Raw genomic sequence first — 20,859 nt, 5'->3', positions numbered from 1 at the left:
TGGTTCCCAATCTTTTTTGAAGTCTCTATTGTCTTAGTCTCTTAGTCTTTCAGTTAGTTTCGACATTTCAGCATAATCCATTAGTTTTCTTTCCATTCTTCTTTAGCTGGTATCACATCACTTTTCCATTTTTGAGTTAGCAGCATCCTAGCCGCAGTTGTAGCATACATAAAAAGTTTCTTCTTCTCTTTTGGCAAGTCTTGACCTATAGAATGATCAAATTACTTTAATAGTGGCTGAATTTTTGAGTGCTGTCCATGTAGAAAGCCTGGCCCATTATAAAGAGATTTAGTGATTCTTAATTGATTGGTGATGCAGTAATGTTGTATTGTATTATTTATGCAAATTGATTTTCTCTGGAGTTAAAGATCTGACTGGGACAAACCTTGTTAAGTTGAGCTCATATTTAGCACAATTTGTATACGGTGTCTGTTTGATAATGTGTGGTTTGCTATGCCTAATAAAGGATATTTGATTGACCTATAATGCCTGATAAAAAAGGCTTCTGGATTTTTAGCAAAGTTTACCTTAAACATTCTTTTCATTTTGTTACAAATCATTTCCCAGTAATTCTGAATTATTTTGCATTCCCACCACATATGAAAAAAGTGCCGTCTTGCAAAAATCTATCACTTGCCCGATAATAAATGTTGGAAATGTAAAGAAACTGAAGGTACATTCTTTCACCTTTGGTGGACATGCCCAATGATTAAGGCTTTCTGGGAGATGATATATAATGAAATGAAAAAGGTATTTAAATATACCTTCTTGAAGAAACCAGAGGCCTTTCTCCTGGGCATGGTTGGCCAATTGGTGCCAAAGAAGGATAGAACTTTCTTTATGTATGCCACAACAGCAGCAAGAATACTTATCGCAAAGTATTGGAAGACCCACCTTGGAAGAATGGCAGATGAAGGTGATGGACTATATGGAATTGGCAGAAATGACTGGCAGAATCCGAGACCAGGGAGAAGAGTCGGTGGAAGATGATTGGAAAAAGTTTAAAGACTATTTACAGAAATATTGTAAAATTAATGAATGTTAGAATGATGTTGGATAGAAACTAAGCGGTTTATAGCTGTAACGTTATAAGGGAATATGAGAAAATGGACTATTAATAGGTAAAAATCTAATGTTACAATACTTTAAGATTGAAGACTAGGATAAACAAAGAGGAGAGGGATTTGCTGAACCAACAAACTGAACTGGAATACAGAAAAGGGAGGCGTGAGGAGGTCCGGGAAATAAGCAAATGAAAGATAAGTTATTGAAAGATTGGATTGTTTTTAACTATTTTTATTTTGTATTTTTCTTTTCTATTTTTTATTTTGTAATACTTTGAAAATCTTAATAAATATCTTTTTTTAAAAAAATGGAAAAAGTGTCGTCTTTTTTCTTTACACTTCCAACATCACCCTCAGTACTTTTAAGATTCTCGGTTCACCCATCCTTCCCACCCTATTCACCTCTTGTTTTCCTTTGTTTCCAGGGTTCTTAGATCGGATTTCTTGCTGGCTGGTTCCACAGCAGCACCATGATGACAGTAGTGAAGAAGAAAACGTCTCGCAGGCAGGTGGAGCAGTATCAAAGGTGAGAGTCCTGTCCGAATTCTCCCTCGGGTGACAAACCAGTGTCTGCCCGGTGCTGCTTCGGCCTGCGATGGAGGGCTTATGTAAGAACTCTAGGGAACTGCCGTGGTTCATTGGTAGAGAATCTGTCTTGCATTCCCAAAAGAATGCAAAAGAATTTTGGGGATTATAGGGACAGAACTACCTAAATTGTATAGAAATATATTTATGTATGCTTCTACAGTAGCAAGAATGCTGCTTGCCCAAAAATGGGGAAAAGCAGAGGTCCCAGCAAAGGAAGAATGGATACAAAAACTTATGGAATACAGTGGTGCCTCGCAAGACGAAAAGAATCCGTTCTGTGATTCTCTTCGTCTAGCGGTTTTTTCGTCTTGCGAAGCAAGCCTATTGACGATTAGCGGATTAGCGCTATTAGCACTATTAGCGGCTTTTAGCGGCTTATCGGATCAGCTGATAAGCGGCTTAGCGGCTTAGAAAAAGGGGGGGGGAAAGGAAAAAAAACCCGCAGGAACTCGCAAGACATTTTCGTCTTGCGAAGCAAGCCCATAGGAGATTCGTTTTGCGAAGCACCTCCAAAACGGAAAACTTTCGTCTAGTGAGTTTTCCGTCTTGCGAGGCATTTGTATTGCGGGGCACCACTGTATGCAGATATGGCGAAACTTACTGGAAGAATAAGAAATCAAGATGACAAACTTTTTATAAAAGAATGGAAATGGTTTGTTGAATATTTCCAGATAAGTTGCAAAGATAAAAACATTGGCAGGACTATTGTAATAACCTGCAGTTTCATAAGAGTACATATTTAAAGTAGCTAATTAAATGAATTTGGATATGCAGAAGATAAAAAAAAATAAGGAACCACAGAAAGAGGGGGAAGGAAGTCAGACTTTGAAACGTTAAAATGATTGTAAAATTAATGAAATATATAAATTTGAAAAGCATAGAAAAACCTTTTTAAAAAGAAAGAATCTGCCTTGCATGCAAAAAGTCGTGGGTTCGATTTCCCAGGCTCTTCCTGAAAACTTGGAGAACTGCTGCCAGTGTTGTTGTTGTTGTTGTTTAGTCATTTAGTCGCGTCCGACGCTTGGTGACCCCCTGGACCAGAGCACGCCAGGCACTCCTGTCTTCCACTGCCTCCTGCAGTTTGGTCAAACTCATGCTGGTAGCTTTGAGAACACTGTCCAACCATCTCATCCTCTGTTGTCCCCTTCTCCTTGTGCCCTCCATCTTTCCCAACATCAGGGTCTTTTCCAGGGAGTCTTCTCTTCTCATGAGGTGGTCAAAGTCTTGGAGCCTCAGCTTCAGGATCTGTCCTTCCAGTAAGCATTCAGGGCTGATTTCCTTCAGAATGGAGAGGTTTGATCTTCTTGCAGTCCATGGGACTCTCAAGAGTCTCCTCCAGCACCAGAATTCAAAAGCATCCATTCTTCGGCGATCAACCTTCTTTATGGTCCAGTCAGCATAGACAATACTAATCCCAATGCACCAATGGTCTGACTTGGTGTAAGGCAGAGCTTAGTCAGTAGAGAGTGCAAGACTCTCAATTTCAGGGTTCTGGGTTCGAGTCTCATGTTGGGCAAAAGATTCCTGAAATGCAAGCGGATGGATTAGATGACCATGTGGACGTTTTATGGGATGCATGTCTGTGGTTTGGTCTGTTCCACTCTCTTTAATTCCTCCTAACTTTCTGCCATCAAAGTTGTGTCATCTGCATATCTGAGGTTGTTGATATTTCTAGATTAGCTCAATTGAAGTTTGCCTGCCATACATACAAACACATTTTCCATTTCAATGTACAGTGGTACCTTGGGTTACATACGCTTCAGGTTACACACTCCGCTAACCCAGAAATAGTGCTTCAGGTTAAGAACTTTGCTTCAGGATAAGAACAGAAATCGGGCTCCGGCGGTGCGGCGGCAGCAGGAGGCCCCATTAGCTAAAGTGGTGCTTCAGGTTAAGAACAGTTTCAGGTTAAGAACAGACCTCCGGAACGAATTAAGTACTTAACCCGAGGTACCACTGTATAATTAAACAATAACAACCAGGGGGTCCCATTTGTCCTGAAAGACCATTCCCCTCCCCCAACCACACCCACCAGCTGACATGAGTTGTGATGTCATTTGACAGGCGAGATGGCAGACAGGAGTCTGCCTGGCAGTCAGGGAACGGGGTGCATAGCCAAACGTTGCAGGATTTAATCTCCACTCATCAGTCGGTGAGTGGGGGTTAAATCCTGCTTAGTTCAGCAGGATTGGCTCAGGAAAGGGGTCTCAGTGGAAACCCCTGCTAAAATGGAGGAAAACACCTTCCTTGCAAGGTGCTTTGAAGTCCCAACTTGGGGACTTCAAAGCACCTTGCACCTGTGATGCCAGGTGATTGACAGCCCTGCCTACCAGTAAACTCTGGCCTGTGGAGCCAGAAAGGTCCTCCATCCCTGTAGAAAGTGGACTGGCAGCCCCCAATTTTTTGGTTTCCCCCCCACCTGCTCTTCTAAACAGTCATTATGTTGTGCCTTGCAGATACGTGACCCAAGCAGAGCAAGAATCCATGAACGGAAATCTGGAGGAATCCCTCAAACTTTACAGCCAGGCTGATGAAATCCAGCCCAGCGAAAGTCTGAAGGGGTGCATCACAAACCTCGAGGAGAAGTTGGTGACCCTGGATTTGGATCAGGAGTCGGATGAATATGTGGACGTCTGTCGGAGTGGACTCCTGTTGTACAAGGAGATACACGACAAGCTGTTTGAGCATCAGAAGGAAGGTGTCGCCTTTTTGTACAGTCTCTTCCGGGATGGAAGGAAAGGTGGCATTCTGGCCGATGACATGGGCTTGGGAAAGACCATCCAGATCATCGCCTTTCTTTCAGGGATGTTCGATGCCAACCTGGTCAGGCACGTGCTACTCATCATGCCAGTTACCTTGGTTAACAACTGGGTGCAAGAGTTTGTCAAGTGGGCCCCGGGAATCCGGGTGAAGGTTTTCCACGGCACTAGCCGGAAGGAACGGCGCCAAAACCTGGAACGGGTGCAGAACAAAAAGGGGGTCCTCCTCACCTCGTACCAGATGATCTTGGCCAACTGTGAACAGCTCTCCACTTCAGACCAGCAGGAGTTTGTCTGGGACTACATCATCTTGGACGAAGCGCACAAGATTAAATCGCCGTCGGCTAAAACCACCAAATCGGTGTATGCCATCCCCGCCAAAAACCGCATCCTCCTCACAGGGACGCCAGTGCAGAACAACCTACGAGAGCTGTGGGCTCTCTTTGATTTTGCTTGCCAAGGGGCACTGCTTGGCACAGCCAAAACCTTCCGGATGGAGTATGAAAACCCCATCACCAAGGCACGGGAGAAGGACGCAACTCCCGGAGAAAAAGCCCTAGGCCTTAAGATCTCCGAGAACCTGATGACCATCATTCAGCCATATTTCTTGCGGCGAAGTAAAGGCACGATACAGACGCAGAGCTCAGAACGAGAAAGCTGTTCGCTGGGAGAGGAGAACAGCACTGCTGTCCTAGAGATGCCGTCTCTCCCGAGGAAAAACGACTTCATTGTGTGGGTTTACCTAGCGCCCATGCAAGAAGAAATCTATAGGAACTTCCTCGACTTGGACCATATCAAGGAGTTGCTCATGACGACTCGTTCCCCGTTGGCGGAGTTGACTGTCTTGAAGAAACTGTGTGATCACCCCAGGCTTCTGTCGGCGCAAGCTTGCATCCAGCTCGGCTTGGAGGTCTCGGGCTACTCTGAGCAAGAGGAAGGGGAAGCTGGGGCCGTTTCTGACATGACCCGGGAAATCAAACACGTGCCCAGTCAGGTTCTGATCGAGGAGTCCGGCAAGTTGAGGTTCCTCTTGGCGCTGCTGGAGAATCTGCGGGAAGAAGGGCATCAAACTCTCGTGTTCTCCCAGTCGAGGAAAATGCTCGATATCATAGAATGCATCTTGACGCATCGGCGTTTTAAGGTGATGCGTATCGACGGGACGGTGACTTGCCTAGCGGAGCGGGAGAAGAGGATTGGCGCGTTTCAGAACGACAAAGGCTATTCGGTCTTCCTCCTGACCACGCAGGTGGGCGGCGTTGGGCTCACCTTAACTGCTGCTTCCCGCGTGGTGATCTTTGACCCCAGCTGGAACCCCGCCACGGATGCCCAAGCCGTCGACCGGGCTTACAGGATCGGGCAGAAGGAGAACGTTGTGATCTACAGGCTCATCACCTGTGGGACGGTGGAGGAAAGGATCTACCGGCGCCAAGTCTTCAAGGACTCGCTCATACGGCAGGGCACGGGCGATAAGAAGAACCCCTACAGGTATTTCACCAAGCAGGAGCTGAGGGAACTGTTCACGCTGGAAGATACCAGGAGTTCGGTGACGCAACTGCAGCTCCAGTCTTTGCATGCCAACCAAAGGAATTCGGACTTGCAGCTGGACGAGCACATTGCGTATCTCCACTCTTTGCACATGTTCGGCATATCGGATCACGACCTGATGTACTCGCGTGAAACGGCTCACGAGGAGCAACCGGAAGACGAGGAGGCCCATCAGTACATCGAGCTCAGGGTCCAGAAAGCCCAAGAACTGGTGCAACTGGAGTCTCAGCTCGTAGATGCGAGACAGCAGAAACGCCCATCAAGATGTCTTCCGTGTAATTGAAGGCCTTCCCTAGATCTTTATTGCAATGTTTGTCTTACCGGGAAGGCCGGCTGCTGTAGGACTTTGGCGATTGCCGGAGTTGAGCAAGAGACTTCTGTTTTTCTGCCCCTCCAGAGACCTTTCTATCAACCAACTTGCTTTCGACTTCACTCATTTCTGGTTGGCCTGCTTCAGGAAGGGGCAGCCAAAGACGTACCTCCCCCACGTTGATTTTTGGTGGTGCCAAATTTCCACAACTCACCTTGTCCCAGTAATTTATTTGACTCTCCTGTTGGTTTTCCAGTAAACTTCGTTGGGTGTTATTGGGGCATTATTAGAAACCAGCGTCCACACAGAAAAATGGAGGATGAGAATATATTCTCGGTTCAAGGCTGAAATTTTCCCTTTCAAAGAACGAGTAGACTTCAGTGGAGGAATGGCTGGCAGCTGAACAATCTTCTAGTTCCAGGTAATAGTTTGCATGTTACTCCGCAAAGTTTAGCAAGGATCAGCCATGACTGTTTCTCTCCAAAAGGAAATGAGAGGGACAAATGTTGTATTAGACGCAGTGGAGCACATTTAGCTCAATAAGTGACTGGATATAATTGTTTGGAGTTACCTTTCTCCAGCTGGCGGGAGAGGAAATGAAACGAGCCCCAAGAAAGTGAAATAAATGGCTCTTTGGGGTTCTTCCTATTTGTCTTCTGAGCACTTGTTAAAAATAATTACTTGCATAAACTTAGATGCATCTTTAACTGTCTTTTCTAGTAGTAAAGTTTTTCAGATTAAAAAGCTAATATTGGAGTTGAGAGCATTATTTGGGGCTATTGGAAGAGGGAGCTGGGTTGTTTTAGGGGCAATCTTCATAAAGATTGAAGTGTAGGTGGGGTCCCACAAAGCAAGACACAGCAATAACCACAAGAACTTTTATTGAACTAACAAAACTGGACAACAGGGGCAAAGCAACTGCTTATATATATTTCTGAAGGCCGGGGCCACTCCCACTCCCAATGTGATTGGCTGTCTAAACTTCCAAGCTGCGAATCACGACTCAGAGTTTAAGGTCCAGTGGCAGAGGCCCAAATCCTGAATTGTTCTGTGATTGGATAGGTAAAGTAAAGGTACCCCTGCCCGTATGGGCCAGTCGTGTCCGACTCTAGGGTTGTGCGCCCATCTCACTTAAGAGGCCGGGGGCCAGCGCTTAACCTGAAGCACTATTTCTGGGTTAGTGGAGTCTGTAACCTGAAACGTATGTAACCTGAGGTACAACAAAGGAGATGCTAACTAAACATTGCCAAGAACTCTGTGACATTAAGAGCCGTTCAACAGTGCAAAAGGCTCTGGACTCTCCTTCACTGGAGGTTTTTAAGCAGAGGCTGGATGGACATCTGTCAGGGACTCTTTAGCTGTCATCCCTTCCAATTCTGCCGTTACAGTGGTACCTTGGTTCTCAAACGCCTTGGTACTCAACCAACTTGGAGCCCAAACACTGCAAACCCGGAAGTGTATGTTCCAGTTTGCGAACTTTTTTCAGAAGCCGAACGTGCTCCGTTTTGAGTGTTACGCTTCCGTTTTGAGTGTTACGCTGAGGTCTTGTTTTTGCTATTTATTTCGCATTTTTGCTTTTGTGGCTCTGTTTGTTCTGTTTTTGTGACTGGGTGGAACCCAGTTCAGCTACTGATTGATTGTGTGACTGCAGTACATTGTTTATTGCTTTCATTTTATGGATCAGTGGTCTCGTTAGATAGTAAAATTCATGTTCAATTGCTGTTTTAGGGGTTGTTTTTAAAAGTCTGGAATGGATGAATCCATTTTGCATTACAGTGGTACCTCAGGTTAAGTATTTAATTTGTTCCGGAGGTCCGTTCTTAACCTGAAACTGTTCTTTAACCTGAAGCACCACTTTAGCTAATGGGGCCTCCCGCTGCTGCCGTGCTGCCACAGCACGATTTCTGTTCTCATCCTGAAGCAAAGTTCTTAACCTGAAGTACTATTTTTGGGTTAGCGGAGTCTGTAACCTGAAGTGTATGTAACCTGAGGTACCACTGTACTTTCTATGGGAAAGCGGGCCTTGGTTTTGGAACGCTTTGGTTTTGGAACAGACTTCCAGAACAGATTAAGTTTGAGAACCAGGGTACCACTGTATATGATTCTATGGCCATGGAGCAGGACTTAGCCTTGAATCCTACCTAGAAGTAAACCCCGCTGAATCCTGTCTGTTTTGCTTCTGAGTGGACAAGTGAATTACAGAAGGGTTGAAAAAGGCCCGAGAAGGGTGGAAAATTCCCTTTGTGCGTTTTTCCCCTGAGTGCAGCCCTTTTTTTTACCATTCGCTCTGAAATGGCGCCAATTTTTCTTTCTCTCTGTTTTTTTTCCAGCCGGGCTTGGGCTGGGTCTTGTGTTTTTTCTGACCTCCTCACCTGCCCTTTACGCCGGCCTGAAATGCCGTTTATAAATAATTTGCGGGCCCCATGCGTGCCTTTCTGAGATATTTTCATCCCATTTATTAGAGTTTCCTGGCGTGCTCCCGGACCATTGTTCTCTCCTCCTGGCCAAGGAAAGCAAAATGTGGCTGGCCCAGGGATGGAATCCTGTTATCACAAGAGCCCACGCCAGCAAAAGTTGCCTCTGGCAATGCGGCTGGCTGCAAAGAAAGGAGCAGGGAAACCGAGGAAGAGGGTCTCGCCTGGGTCCCAAGGGAAGGTCGGGGAACGACCCCCCCCCAGCCCCAGATAAAACACAGGCCCTTGACTTTTGCAGGGCTTTGTCCCAATTTGGAATAGATGCTGCAAGCGCAGGGCAGAAATCAATTGTTAAGGCTTCTTTATGGAATAAAGGAGCCCAAAGTTTGTTACTCCTGGCAAACAAAGCCATTCTGAGTACAGTGGTACCTCAGGTTACATACACTTCAGGTTACATTCGCTTCAGGTTACAGACTCCGCTAACCCAGAAATAATGCTTCAGGTTAAGAACTTTGCTTCAGGGTGAGAACAGAATCATAGAATCATAGAATCATAGAATCATAGAGTTGGAAGAGACCACAAGGGCCATCGAGTCCAACCCCCTGCCAAGCAGGAAACACCATCAGAGCACTCCTGACATATGGTTGTCAAGCCTCTGCTTAAAGACCTCCAAAGCAGGAGACTCCACCACACTCCTTGGCAGCAAATTCCACTGTCAAACAGCTCTTACTGTCAGGAAGTTCTTCCTAATGTTTAGGTGGAATCTTCTTTCTTGTAGTTTGGATCCATTGCTCCGTGTCCGCTTCTCTGGAGCAGCAGAAAACAACCTTTCTCCCTCCTCTATGTGACATCCTTTTATATATTTGAACATGACTATCATATCACCCCTTAACCTCCTCTTCTCCAGGCTAAACATGCCCAGCTCCCTTAGCCGTTCCTCATAAGGCATCGTTTCCAGGCCTTTGACCATTTTGGTTGCCCTCCTCTGGACACGTTCCAGTTTGTCAGTGTCCTTCTTGAATTGTGGTGCCCAGAACTGGACACAGTACTCCAGGTGTGGTCTGACCAGAGCAGAATACAGTGGCACTATTACTTCCCTTGATCTAGATGCTATACTCCTATTGATGCAGCCCAGGATTGCATTGGCTTTTTTAGCTGCCGCGTCACACTGTTGGCTCATGTCAAGTTTGTGGTCAACCAAGACTCCTAGATCCTTTTCACATGTACTGCTCTCAAGCCAGGTGTCACCCATCTTGTATTTGTGCCTCTCATTTTTTTTGCCCAAGTGCAATACTTTACATTTCTCCCTGTTAAAATTCATTTTGTTTGTTTTTGCCCAGTTCTCTAATCTGTCAAGGTCGTTTTGAAGTGTGATCCTGTCCTCTGGGGTGTTAGCCACCCCTCCCAGTTTGGTGTCATCTGCAAATTTGATCAGGATGCCCTTGAGTCCATCATCCAAGTCGTTGATAAAGATGTTAAATAAGACCGGGCCCAAGACAGAACCCTGTGGCACCCCACTAGTCACTCTTCTCCAGGATGAAGAGGAACCATTGATGAGCACCCTTTGGGTTCGGTCAGTCAGCCAGTTACAAATCCACTGAGTGGTAGCAGAGTCAAGACCGCATTTTACCAGCTTCTTTACAAGAATATCATGGGGCACCTTGTCAAATGCCTTACTGAAATCAAGGTAGGCTATATCCACTGAGTTCCCTTCATCTACCAGGCTTGTAATTCTGTCAAAAAATGAGATCAGGTTAGTCTGACATGACTTATTTTTCAGAAATCCATGCTGACTATTGGTGATCACAGCATTCCTTTCTAGGTGCTCACAGACTGTTTGCTTAATGATCTGCTCCAGAATCTTCCCTGCTATTGATGTCAGACTGACTGGGCGGTAATTATTTGGGTCCTCTCTTTTCCCCTTTTTGAAAATAGGGACAACATTTGCCCTCCTCCAGTCTGCCGGGACTTCGCCTGTTCTCCAGGATTTCTCGAAGATGACTGCCAGTGGTTCTGAGATCACATCTGCCAGTTCTTTTAATACTCTTGGATGCAGTTCATCTGGCCCTGGAGACTTGAATACATCTAAACTAGCCAAATATTCTTGTACTGTCTCCTTAGTTATTCTGGGCTGTGTTTCCTTTGCAGAATCATTTGCTCCAAATTCTTCAGGTGGGGCATTGTTTTCTTTATCGGAGAAGACTGAGGCAAAGAAGGCATTGAGGAGTTCAGCCCTTTCTGTGTCCCCTGTTTGCATTTCACCATCTTCTCCTCTGAGTGACCCCACTGTTTCTTTGTTCTTCCTTTTGCTACGAACATACCCATAAAAGCCTTTTTTGTTGCTTTTAACCTCTCTAGCAAGCCTGAGTTCATTCTGTGCTTTAGCTTTTTTGACTTTGTGTCTACACGTGCTGGCTATTTGTTTGAATTCCTCTTTGGTGGTTTCCCCCCTTTTCCATTTTTTGTACACATCCTTTTTTAATCTTAATTCAGTTAAAAGTTCTTTAGATAGCCACCCTGGCTTCTTTAGGCACCTTCCATGTTTCCGTCTCATTGGTATTGCCTGACGTTGTGCTTTTACTATCTCCCTCTTAACAAACTCCCAGCCATCATGAACTCCCTTTCCTTTTAGTATTGCTGTCCATGGGATCTCACCCAGCACTTCCCTAAGTTTTATGAAGTCGGCTTTCTTAAAGTCAAGAAATTGAGTCCTAGTATGCTTGGCTGCTCCTTTCCGCTGTATAGTAAACTTCAGAAGAGCATGATCACTCGCGCCTAATGATCCTTCCACTTCTACCCCACTAACCAGGTCATCAACATTGGTTAGGACCAGATCTAAAATGGCTGTTCCTCTTGTTGCTTCTCCCACTTTCTGGACAATGAAGTTGTCTGCAAGGCCAGTGAGGAATCTGTTTGACCTTATGCTCTTGGCTGAGTTTGAAATTGTGCTCCAGTGGCACGGCGGCAGCAGGAGGCCCCATTAGTTAAAGTGGTGCTTCAGGTTAAGAACAGTTTCAGGTTAAGAACGGACCTCCAGAACGAATTAAGTTCTTAATCCGAGGTACCACTCTATGTATATGTATATGTATATGTATATGTATATGTATATGTATATGTATGTGATATATGTGTGTGTCTGTGAGTGTGTGTGTGTCTGTGAGTGTGTGTATGTATGTGCAGTGGTACCTCAGGTTCCAGACACTTCAGGTTACATTCGCTTCAGGTTACAGACTCCGCTAACCCAGAAATAATGCTTCAGGTTAAGAACTTTGCTTCAGGGTGAGAACAGAAATTGTGCTCCAGTGGCGCGGCAGCAGCAGGAGGCCCCATTAGTTAAAGTGGTGTTTCAGGTTAAGAACAGTTTCAGGTTAAGAACGGACCTCCAGAACGAATTAAGTTCTTAATCCGAGGTACCACTGTATGTATATGTATATGTATATGTATATGTATATGTATATGTATATGTATATGATATATGTGTGTGTCTGTGAGTGTGTGTGTGTCTGTGAGTGTGTGTATGTACGTACAGTGGTACCTCAGGTTCCAGACGCTTCAGGTTACATACGCTTCAGGTTACAGACTCCGCTAACCCAGAAATAGTGCTTCAGGTTAAGAACTTTGCTTCAGGATGAGAACAGAAATCGTGCTCCGGCGGCGCAGCAGCAGTGGGAGGCCCCATTAGTTAAAGTGGTGCTTCAGGTTAAGAAGAGTTTCAGGTTAAGAACGGACCTCTGGAACGAATTAAGTACGGTACTTAACCCAAGGTGCCACTGTACAAGCTTCCATGTGGCCATCAGGCAGTCCTGAGCTTAACAAAAGAACAAAACGGCAGCAGCAGCAGGAAGGAAGGAAGGAAAGCCTGAGAGAGAGAAGGCTGTTACTTACGAGGGAATCAGAAAGGATAGGTTCCCTTTCTGTCTGTCGTCCCCAGCTCAGGCACCGTATTATTCGCTCCATAAGATGCACCTGACCATAAGACGCACCTAGTTTTTAGAGGAGGAAAACGAGAGAGAAAATATTCTGAACGAAACGGTGGAGGTATGATTTTTGTGGTTCAGGCTGTGGCCACAGACATGTGATCTGATGGTGAATTTGGGGTGACCCAATGCAAAAATCCTGAGGATCCATGTGGATCCGTGCTTTGTAACCACGTTTTTGCGCCATTGCGGCCCCACACAACAGTGGGTGCATGATTTCTTTGGTGCAGGCTGTAGCCGTGGACATGCTATGTGATCTGATGGTGAATTTGGGGTGACCCAATGCAAAACTCCTGAGGATCCATGGGCTTTTACCTCCCCCCTCCCAGGCAGCTTCCGCTAGCGTCCCTTATCTCTCTTCCGATCCCACCGATCAGCTGCTTCCTTTCAACACTCTTATTTGCCTTAGTGTCTTTTCCTTAGCTGGAGCAGTTTTTTGCTCCTCCTTTTCTTCTAATTTCTCTCCTTACTGCTTTAGTCTTCCTGTTTCCCCCTTGGCAAGTTTGCTATCTTTACGTCCCCCCTCCCAGGCAGCCTCCTTTATCTCTAGCGTCCCTTATCTCTCTCCCCAATCGGCAAACGATCAGCAGATTTCTTTCAACACCCACTTCCCTCTTTCAAAAAAAAAAAAAAAAAAGGATGATCTGCTTTTTGCCCCTGAGCAATTAGGCTCCAGGGACCACGCATTCGCTGCATAAGATGCACAGACATTTCCCCTTACGTTTTAGCAAGAAAAAAGTGCGTCTTATGGAGCGAAAAACAGTATTGCAAGCATTGTTGCTTTAGTAGCAACAGACTAGACTCCTCCTCTGACTTAGGGATGGAGAGAAATTCACTCTGGTTTGTGCTTTTACCTGATGCCCATTTCCCAGAACAAGCTGTAATAAATGAAACCTGCCCTTATTCCCTTATGGGGGACACAAGAGCCCTTATAGAGTCCTTTGTAGGTTCTCCATCGGCATAGGCGCCGACTCCATGGGGCCTGAGGGGGCCCGAGCCCCCTCAAAAATTCGTTTGGGGGGCTCCGCCCCCCCAATAATCTCGGACGCCCCTCCAGCAGAGCGCCACCGCCGCCCCTCCCCCAGCCCAAAATGCACAGGGTCGGGCTGCATGCCTCCTGCCCTCCCTCCCGAGCAAAAGCTCCACCCAATTTCCTTCGGAGCTGATTAATAGGCGCAGCACGCTCTCCCCTATTCGCTCACGAGGAGGCGGCGCCACTTTATCTGCATATTCATGAGCTTATTAATTATTCATGAGCTTTCGCGGGCTCCCCCAATATTTTTTATAAGTCGGCGCCCCTGTCCATCGGTCGGAGAAAAGAACAGAGGCCAACCAGAGAATATTGAGAAGCAAAGCAGCTCGTAAGCCTGATCTTTATTGAACTGTTGCAACAGGGTGCTCCCCTCACACGCAGGAAAGGAGGAGGACCCAGAACCAAGGTGTGCCCCCCCCTTATATAGACATTTTAAATTGCCCACCCTGGAGTCCAAGACCACCCCCAGAAACATCATACATACATCACAGAAGGGGTGTAGCTCAAGACCACCCCCAGACACATCATACCTACAACACAGAAAGGGTGGTCTACAGCAGAAATCTGAGTGTGTTGTTTACCTCCTGTCTGGCAGGTGACCTGTTAATGCTTACTTGATTGGATACCCTGGGGAGCCTGGCCATTCTTTTGTAGTGATAAATACTTAGTTCCTGAGCCAGGTCACAGGCTCGCCCTATTCATACACAGACATACCCTTAAGACGGATTTGTGAATGAAAAGACAATGGGGGGGCTTTTCCATTTCCCTTTGACCTTGCAGAGAAAACATTTGGTCAGTTTGGGAGCCAAAATGGCTCCAGGGCTGCCCTCCTGTGCTGCCTCAGACATGTGGCCCATACATTTATGTACATGTTTGCCTGGCAAATCCATGAACATTTGTTATATATACGGTATATAAGACTTTAATTTTTTATTTCAAAACAAACCACAGCAATCCTTCCAAATTTGCACGGCTCCAAATTTTGTGGCACAGTTCTTCAGTGTATATGGGGGGAAGGCTTGCGTAAAATTTGTGGGGTTGCAGCTACGGTTGCCCTATTCCCCATAGTAAAAACCAGGACACTGCGAACGTTGTTGAGCTTTTTCTGGAAACCCAAACACAGCCATCCCTTGCTTCTCAAACGCAATCCGTTCTGGAAGTCCATTCAGCTTCCAAATATGTTTGAAAACCAAGGCACAGCTTCCAAGTGGCTGCAGGAGCTTCCTGCACTCAAACAGCAGCCGCAGAAGCAACGTCGGATGTTTGTGTTCCAAAGAACATTCAAAAACCGGAACACTTCCGGGTTTTCAGCATTCGGGACCCAAAACGTACGACTACCAAGGCGTTTGAGAACCAAGGTATGCCTTTAATTGTTGAGCATTTTTAAGGAAAACCCTGAAATTGTTGAGCTGTTATTACAATAACGTCAAATAAATGCAATTTTTCGATTGGCTTGCCTAAGATCCAGGGCAAAGCACCGCCTTTCGGAAATCCCCCCCCGGACATCAATTCCACCTTTGAATTCCTAGTTATGGCACAGGGAATTATGGAGTCATTGAATCACACAATTGTAGAGTTGGCAGGGACCCCAGGGGTCATCTAGTCTAACCCCCTGAGGTGCAGGAATCACAATGAATTATCAGTGCTCCTCTGGGTGGGGGGCAGGCTGGGGGTGACAGGAGCCGCAGTGCAGCAGGTTGGGAACACCTGATTTGGGCAGGTAGTGATTTGCTGAAGATGGCTAGGCGGAATTTGTGGTTAAGTATGGCTTTGAACCTGTGGCTTTAATCATCATCATCATCATCATCATTTATTATTTATACCCTGCCCATCTGGCTGGGTTTCCCCAGCCACTCTGGGCGGCTTCCAGCAGAACACTAAAATACAATAGTCCATTAAACATCAAAAGCTTCCCTGAACAGGGCTGCCTTCAGATGTCTTCTAAAAGTCTGGTAGTTGTTGTTCTATTTGACATGTGGTGGGAGGGTGTTCCACAGGGCGGGTGCCACTACCGAGAAGGCCCTCTGCCTGGTTCCCTGTAACTTGGCTTCTCGCAGGGAGGGAAAAGCCAGAAGACCCTCGGAGCTGGACCTAAGTGTTGGGCAGAACGATGGAGGTGGAGACGCTCCTTCAGGTATACTGGACCGAGGCCGTTTAGGGCTTTAAAGTTCAGCACCAACACTTTGAATTGTGCTCGGAAACTGACTGGGAGCCAATGTAGGTCTTTCAGGACTGGTGTTATGTGGTCTCGGTGTTCGCTTCCAGTCACCAGTCTAGCTGCCACATTCCGGATTAGTTGTAGTTTCTGGGTCACCTTCAAAGGTAGCCCCACATAGAGCGCATTGCAGCAGTCCAAGCGACAGATAACCAGAGCATGCACCACTCTGGCGAGGAAGTCCGCAGGCAGATAGGGTCTCAGCCTGCGTACCAGGTGGAGTTGGTAGACAGCTGCCCTGGATACAGAATTGACCTGCGCCTCCATGGACAGCTGTGAGTCCAGGATGACTCCCAGGCTGCGCACCTGGTCCTTCACACAGGGGCACAGTTACCCCATTCAGGACCAGGGAGTCCTCCACACCCGCCTGCCTCCTGTCCCCCAGAAACAGTACTTCTGTCTTGTCAGGATTCAGCCGCAATCTGTTAGCCGCCATCCATCCTCCAACCGCCTCCAGACACGCTTTTAATCCAGAGGTGTTTTCTCTCGGGAACACCAATAGTGTGGCGTGTGGTTGTAGCTTTTCCTACAACCCACACATGTTCCCTTGTTCCCGAGAGTGTGCAGGCTGCTGCCACTGCTTTTTTCTTTTTCAGTATCGCCAGAAAAACACCAGGGAAACTGGAGGGATACTAAATCGGAGCACTGGTCCATCCACCTCAGTATTGCCCACTCAGACTGGCAGCTCCTCTCCCGGATTCCAGACAGGAGATTCTCTCAGATCTACCTGGACACTGAGCCTGGGACTTCCTTCATGCAAAACAAATGCTGCCCCCACTGAGATGCAGCCCTTCTGCAATCAAAAGCCAATTTTCCTCACAGTACCTTCCTGAGCACGTGGCTTGCAGGAAACACTGGATGTTGGATCTCTCGGAGTGTTGAAATGTTCCAAAAAATTCTGGGTGTGGCCTCGTGATACATCTGCAGGAAATGTAATGTACTAATGTAGTTGTCTCTTGAGAGAACAGTCCCCACGAGGCAGGAGGGCGCCTGGGGAAAGTGTGTTATTGTTACGACTGCAAGTTGGAACTGCAGTAAAATGTTGCAGTAGAGAGTTGTTGTTGTTTGGTCATTTAGTCGTGTCCAACTCTTCGTGACCCCCTGGACCAGAGCACGCCAGGCACTCCTGTCTTCCACTGCCTCCCGCAGTTTAGTAAAACTCATGTTTGTGGCTTCGAGAACACTATCCCACCATCTCGTCCTCCGTCATCCCCTTCTCCTTGTGCCCTCAATCTTTCCCAACATCAGGGTCTTTTCCAGGGAGTCTTCTCTTCTCATGAGGTGGCCAAAGTCTTGGAGCCTCAGCTTCAGGATCTGTCCTTCCAGTGAGCACTCAGGGCTGATTTCCTTCAGCAGTAGAGAGTAGACCTATGGATTACTATGCTGCTCCATTCCACTCCAGTCTCCCCTCTTCCTGGGTTTCCCACCCACCCAGCATTCAGTCAGTATCCTATGGGCACTGAGGACCACCATTTCTTCATTAATCTGAGTGTCTGGGGGTCTTTTTTTGTCTTTTTAAAAATAAAATTTTATTAGTTTTACATAAAACTTATACACCATAAACATAACATTTTCACACATGAAAAAAGGGGTTCTTCTGAACCTTCCTTCCCTCCAGGGGTTCCAGTTCTAAATTTTATTCCTGCATCTTTTACCGTAACTCATCTGTTACATTATCATAGTATCCATAGTATGTTACAAGTGTCATCGTATTCCTGCCAATGATTTCAGCTGTTTACAATGACCTCTCCAGCATGTTAGAAAGCTATTCCAGCCTTTTAAGAATACTTGGTCTTTCTGGTTTCTGATCTGTCCCGTCAGTCTCACCATTTCTGCATATTCCAACATTCTGGGGGGTGTTTTCCAAGGTGTGTCTCCCTAAAGATTGTTCACACTGCTGCAAAATTTGAGGTTCCCCCCAAAAAACTAGGAATGGAGGAGAATTTTAAAGCAGTTTTGCACTTTCCTGTTTTGCCTCAGACAACAAAATGGGCCGGGCCGCTTCTGGGCCAGAGCGATGCAAAGGCAAAATCACTTCCTATACCTTAAATATCCGAGTACGGGAGCTGGTTGCCAAAAAAAGGTGCAAGTTTCCCTTCGCTTTGCATGGCCGAACTGTACCGGCTCAGTACAGATCCTCCTTCCAATTAAAGATACACGAAACCCGCCTTTTCCTTTCACATTTCTGGTTGTCCTAGAGACAAGGGGTCAGCTATGAGGAGGAGGATACCCTCCAACATTTCTCTGATGGAAATAGGGGCAGCCTATTCAATAATAAGAGCAGCACTGTGGCGCTGAGGGTTAAACCACAGAGCCTAGGACTTGCTGATCAGAAGGTCGGCGGTTCGAATCCCCGCGATGGGGTGAGCTCCCGTTGCTCGGTCCCTGCTCCTGCCAACCTAGCAGTTCGAAAGCACATCAGAGTGCAAGTAGATAAATAGATACCACTCCAGCGGGAAGGTAAACGGTGTTTCCGTGTGCTGCTCTGGTTCTCCAGAAGCGGCTTAGTCATGCTGGCCACATGACCCGGAAGCTGTACGCCGGCTCCCTCGGCTAATAAAGCGAGATGAGCGCCGCAACCCCAGAGTCGGCCACGACTGGACCTAATGGTCAGGGGTCCCTTTACCTATTAAATAACAATAACAATAATAATAATAATATTTATACCTTGCCCATCTGACTGGGTTGCCCCAGACACTCTAGGTGGCTTCCAACATATATAAAAACATAATAAAACATTAAACATTTTTTAAAAAACTTCCCTATATTGGGCTGCCTTCAGATGGTTCTGGGATCAGATAACTCTATACCCTCCAACATTTCTCCAGTGAAAATAGGGACATGCTAAGGAAAAGATGACAAACCTAGACAGCATCTTAAAAAGCAGAGACATCACCTTGCTAACAAAGGTCCATATATCCAGTTGTAGATAGGTAGCCGTGTTGGTCTGCCATAGTCAAAATAAAAAAAATTCCTTCCTGTAGCACCTTAAAGACCAACTAAGTTAGTTCTTGGTATGAGCTTTCGTGTGCATGCACACTTCTTCAGATACCTGAAGAATATCTGAAGGGTATCTGAAGGGTATCTGAAGAAGTGTGCATGCACACGAAAGCTCATACCAAGAACTAACTTAGTTGGTCTTTAAGGTGCTACAGGAAGGAATTTTTTTTATTTTGACAAAGGTCCATATAGTTCAAGCTATGGTTTTCCCAGTAGTGATGTATGGAAGTGAGAGCTGGACCATAAAGAAGCCTGATCCCCGAAGAATGGATGCTTTTGAATTCTGGTGCTAGAGGAGACTCTTGAGAGTCCCATGGACTGCAAGAAGATCAAACCTCTCCATTCTGAAGGAAATCTGCCCTGAGTGCTCACTGGAAGGACAGATCCTGAAGCTGAGGCTCCAAGAATTTGGCCACCTCATGAGAAGAGAAGACTCCCTGGAAAAGACCCTGATGTTGGGAAAGATGGAGGGCACAAGGAGAAGGGGACGACAGAGGACGAGATGGTGGGACAGTGTTCTCGAAGCTACCAGCATGAGTTTGACTAAACTGTGGGAGGCAGTGGAAGACAGGAGTGCCTGGCGTGCTCTGGTCCAGGGGGTCATGAAGCGTCGGACACGACTAAACAACAACAAGGAAAAGAGTGACTTTTTGGGATCAAATCAGAAACCGGGATGGTTTCTGTAAATCCGGGACTGTCCCTGGCAAACAGGGACACTTGGAGGGTCTGGAGGGGTGTGTTTCTCTGTGTGTGTGCATCTAAGCTCATCCCCACCACCACATCCCAACCCTTATGGAGCCTTTCTTCAAAGCCAGACCCGTCTCTCATTAATATCATTACGCGCTTGCTACGTGCTGTTTGCCTGTTCTTTGCCTGCCCTAAAGTACTTAGAGGGACTCCCAGGCCCCAGTAATCAGTTCCAAATGCCGGCTCTGGTGGAGAGGGGAGAACAGCTTCCTTGATTCAGAACAGGCACAATTTGCAAAGGCGAATGCCACGTGGGTCTCCACCCCAGCGAAGCAGCGTCGGAAAACAACCAGCTTGCTCTCTTTAGAAAAGCATGATCAAATACTGATTGGGGTCTCTTTAAAGGTAAAGGGACCCCTGACCATTAGGTCCAGTCGCGGACAACTCTGGGGTTGTGGCGCTCATCTTGCTTTACTGGCCGAAGGAGCCGGCGTACAGCTTCCGGGTCATGTGGCCAGCATGACTAAGCCGCTTCTGGTGAACCAGAGCAGTGCACGGAAATGCCGTTTACCTTCCCGCCGGAGTGGTACCTATTTATCTACTTGCACTTAGACGTGCTTTCAAAGTGCTAGGTTGGCAGGAGCAGGGACAGAGCAACGGGAGCTCACCCCTTTGCGGGGATTCGAACCGCCGACCTTCTGATTGGCAAGTCCTAGGTTCTGTGGTTTAACCCACAGCGCCACCCGCGTCCCTTGGGGTCTCTTTAGCTTCCTGGAAACTGTAGTTTCTTTTGTTGAAGCTCCGGGCATTTCTGCCTTCCGCCTTTGTAAGTACACATGTCAGAACGGCAGGTATATAATTATGCACAGGAGAGCTGCCAAATGCTCAAGCTTCACAACAAGCCGGGAAGTCCTTTGATGGCGATCACGCATTGTTGCATGGAAAAAGCTCCTGTGCGCTGCGTGGTTTAGAATATCTGCCTGTTCGTTCGTGCTTATCCACTGTCTGATTCTAGTGATAACAACTCTGCGTCACGGAGAACTCCACCGTGGCTTCCAAATGAACCAGGAAGTTCAGGAGGCTTCTCAGACCAGGAGACCTCTCTTTTCACAGAATCACAGAGGGACCCAGAGATCATCTAGTCCGACCCTCTGCAACGCAGGGGGCACCATGCCTTGAGCAGCTGCAGGACAGGCAGAGATCAACAGGTGAAGCTGCTTTGCTTTGTTTCCAGGCTGATAACGGCAAGGAGTGAGTAAAGGTGGTG

The 20,859-nt window shown here is 46.7% G+C and overlaps 1 protein-coding gene and 2 long non-coding RNA genes across 3 annotated transcripts in view; 1 reads left to right on the top strand and 2 right to left on the bottom strand.

The window, feature by feature from the left end:
* The first annotated feature begins 1,426 nt into the window (after window positions 1-1,426).
* Window positions 1,427-7,022, top strand: LOC308595588 (DNA excision repair protein ERCC-6-like). The gene is made up of 2 exons (XM_081210005.1): window positions 1,427-1,590; window positions 4,109-7,022. Exons 1-2 carry the CDS (start codon window positions 1,535-1,537, stop codon window positions 6,237-6,239), a joined length of 2,187 nt encoding a protein of 728 aa, XP_081066131.1. The 5' UTR covers window positions 1,427-1,534; the 3' UTR covers window positions 6,240-7,022.
* The window catches only part of LOC308595907, a 37,152-nt gene continuing 22,941 nt past the window's right edge, over window positions 6,649-20,859 (bottom strand). The window contains exons 2-3 of the long non-coding RNA XR_014012203.1: window positions 12,562-12,663; window positions 6,649-6,742 (exon numbers count right to left, since the gene is read on the bottom strand). This is a non-coding gene — a long non-coding RNA (uncharacterized lncRNA). The remainder of the gene's footprint in view (window positions 6,743-12,561; window positions 12,664-20,859) is intronic.
* On the bottom strand, window positions 14,000-15,466 carry LOC308595941. Its single transcript, XR_014012240.1, has 2 exons — window positions 15,398-15,466; window positions 14,000-15,171 (listed from the first exon to the last, which is right to left on the bottom strand). It is a non-coding gene; the product is annotated as an uncharacterized lncRNA (long non-coding RNA).

This window comes from Podarcis bocagei (assembly GCF_964188305.1).
Source record: "Podarcis bocagei genome assembly, chromosome: 10".
NCBI classification, from domain to species: Eukaryota; Metazoa; Chordata; class Lepidosauria; order Squamata; family Lacertidae; genus Podarcis; species Podarcis bocagei.
The sequence above is the reverse complement of the archived record's forward strand: the minus strand, read 5'-3'. Positions and strand labels throughout refer to the sequence as shown.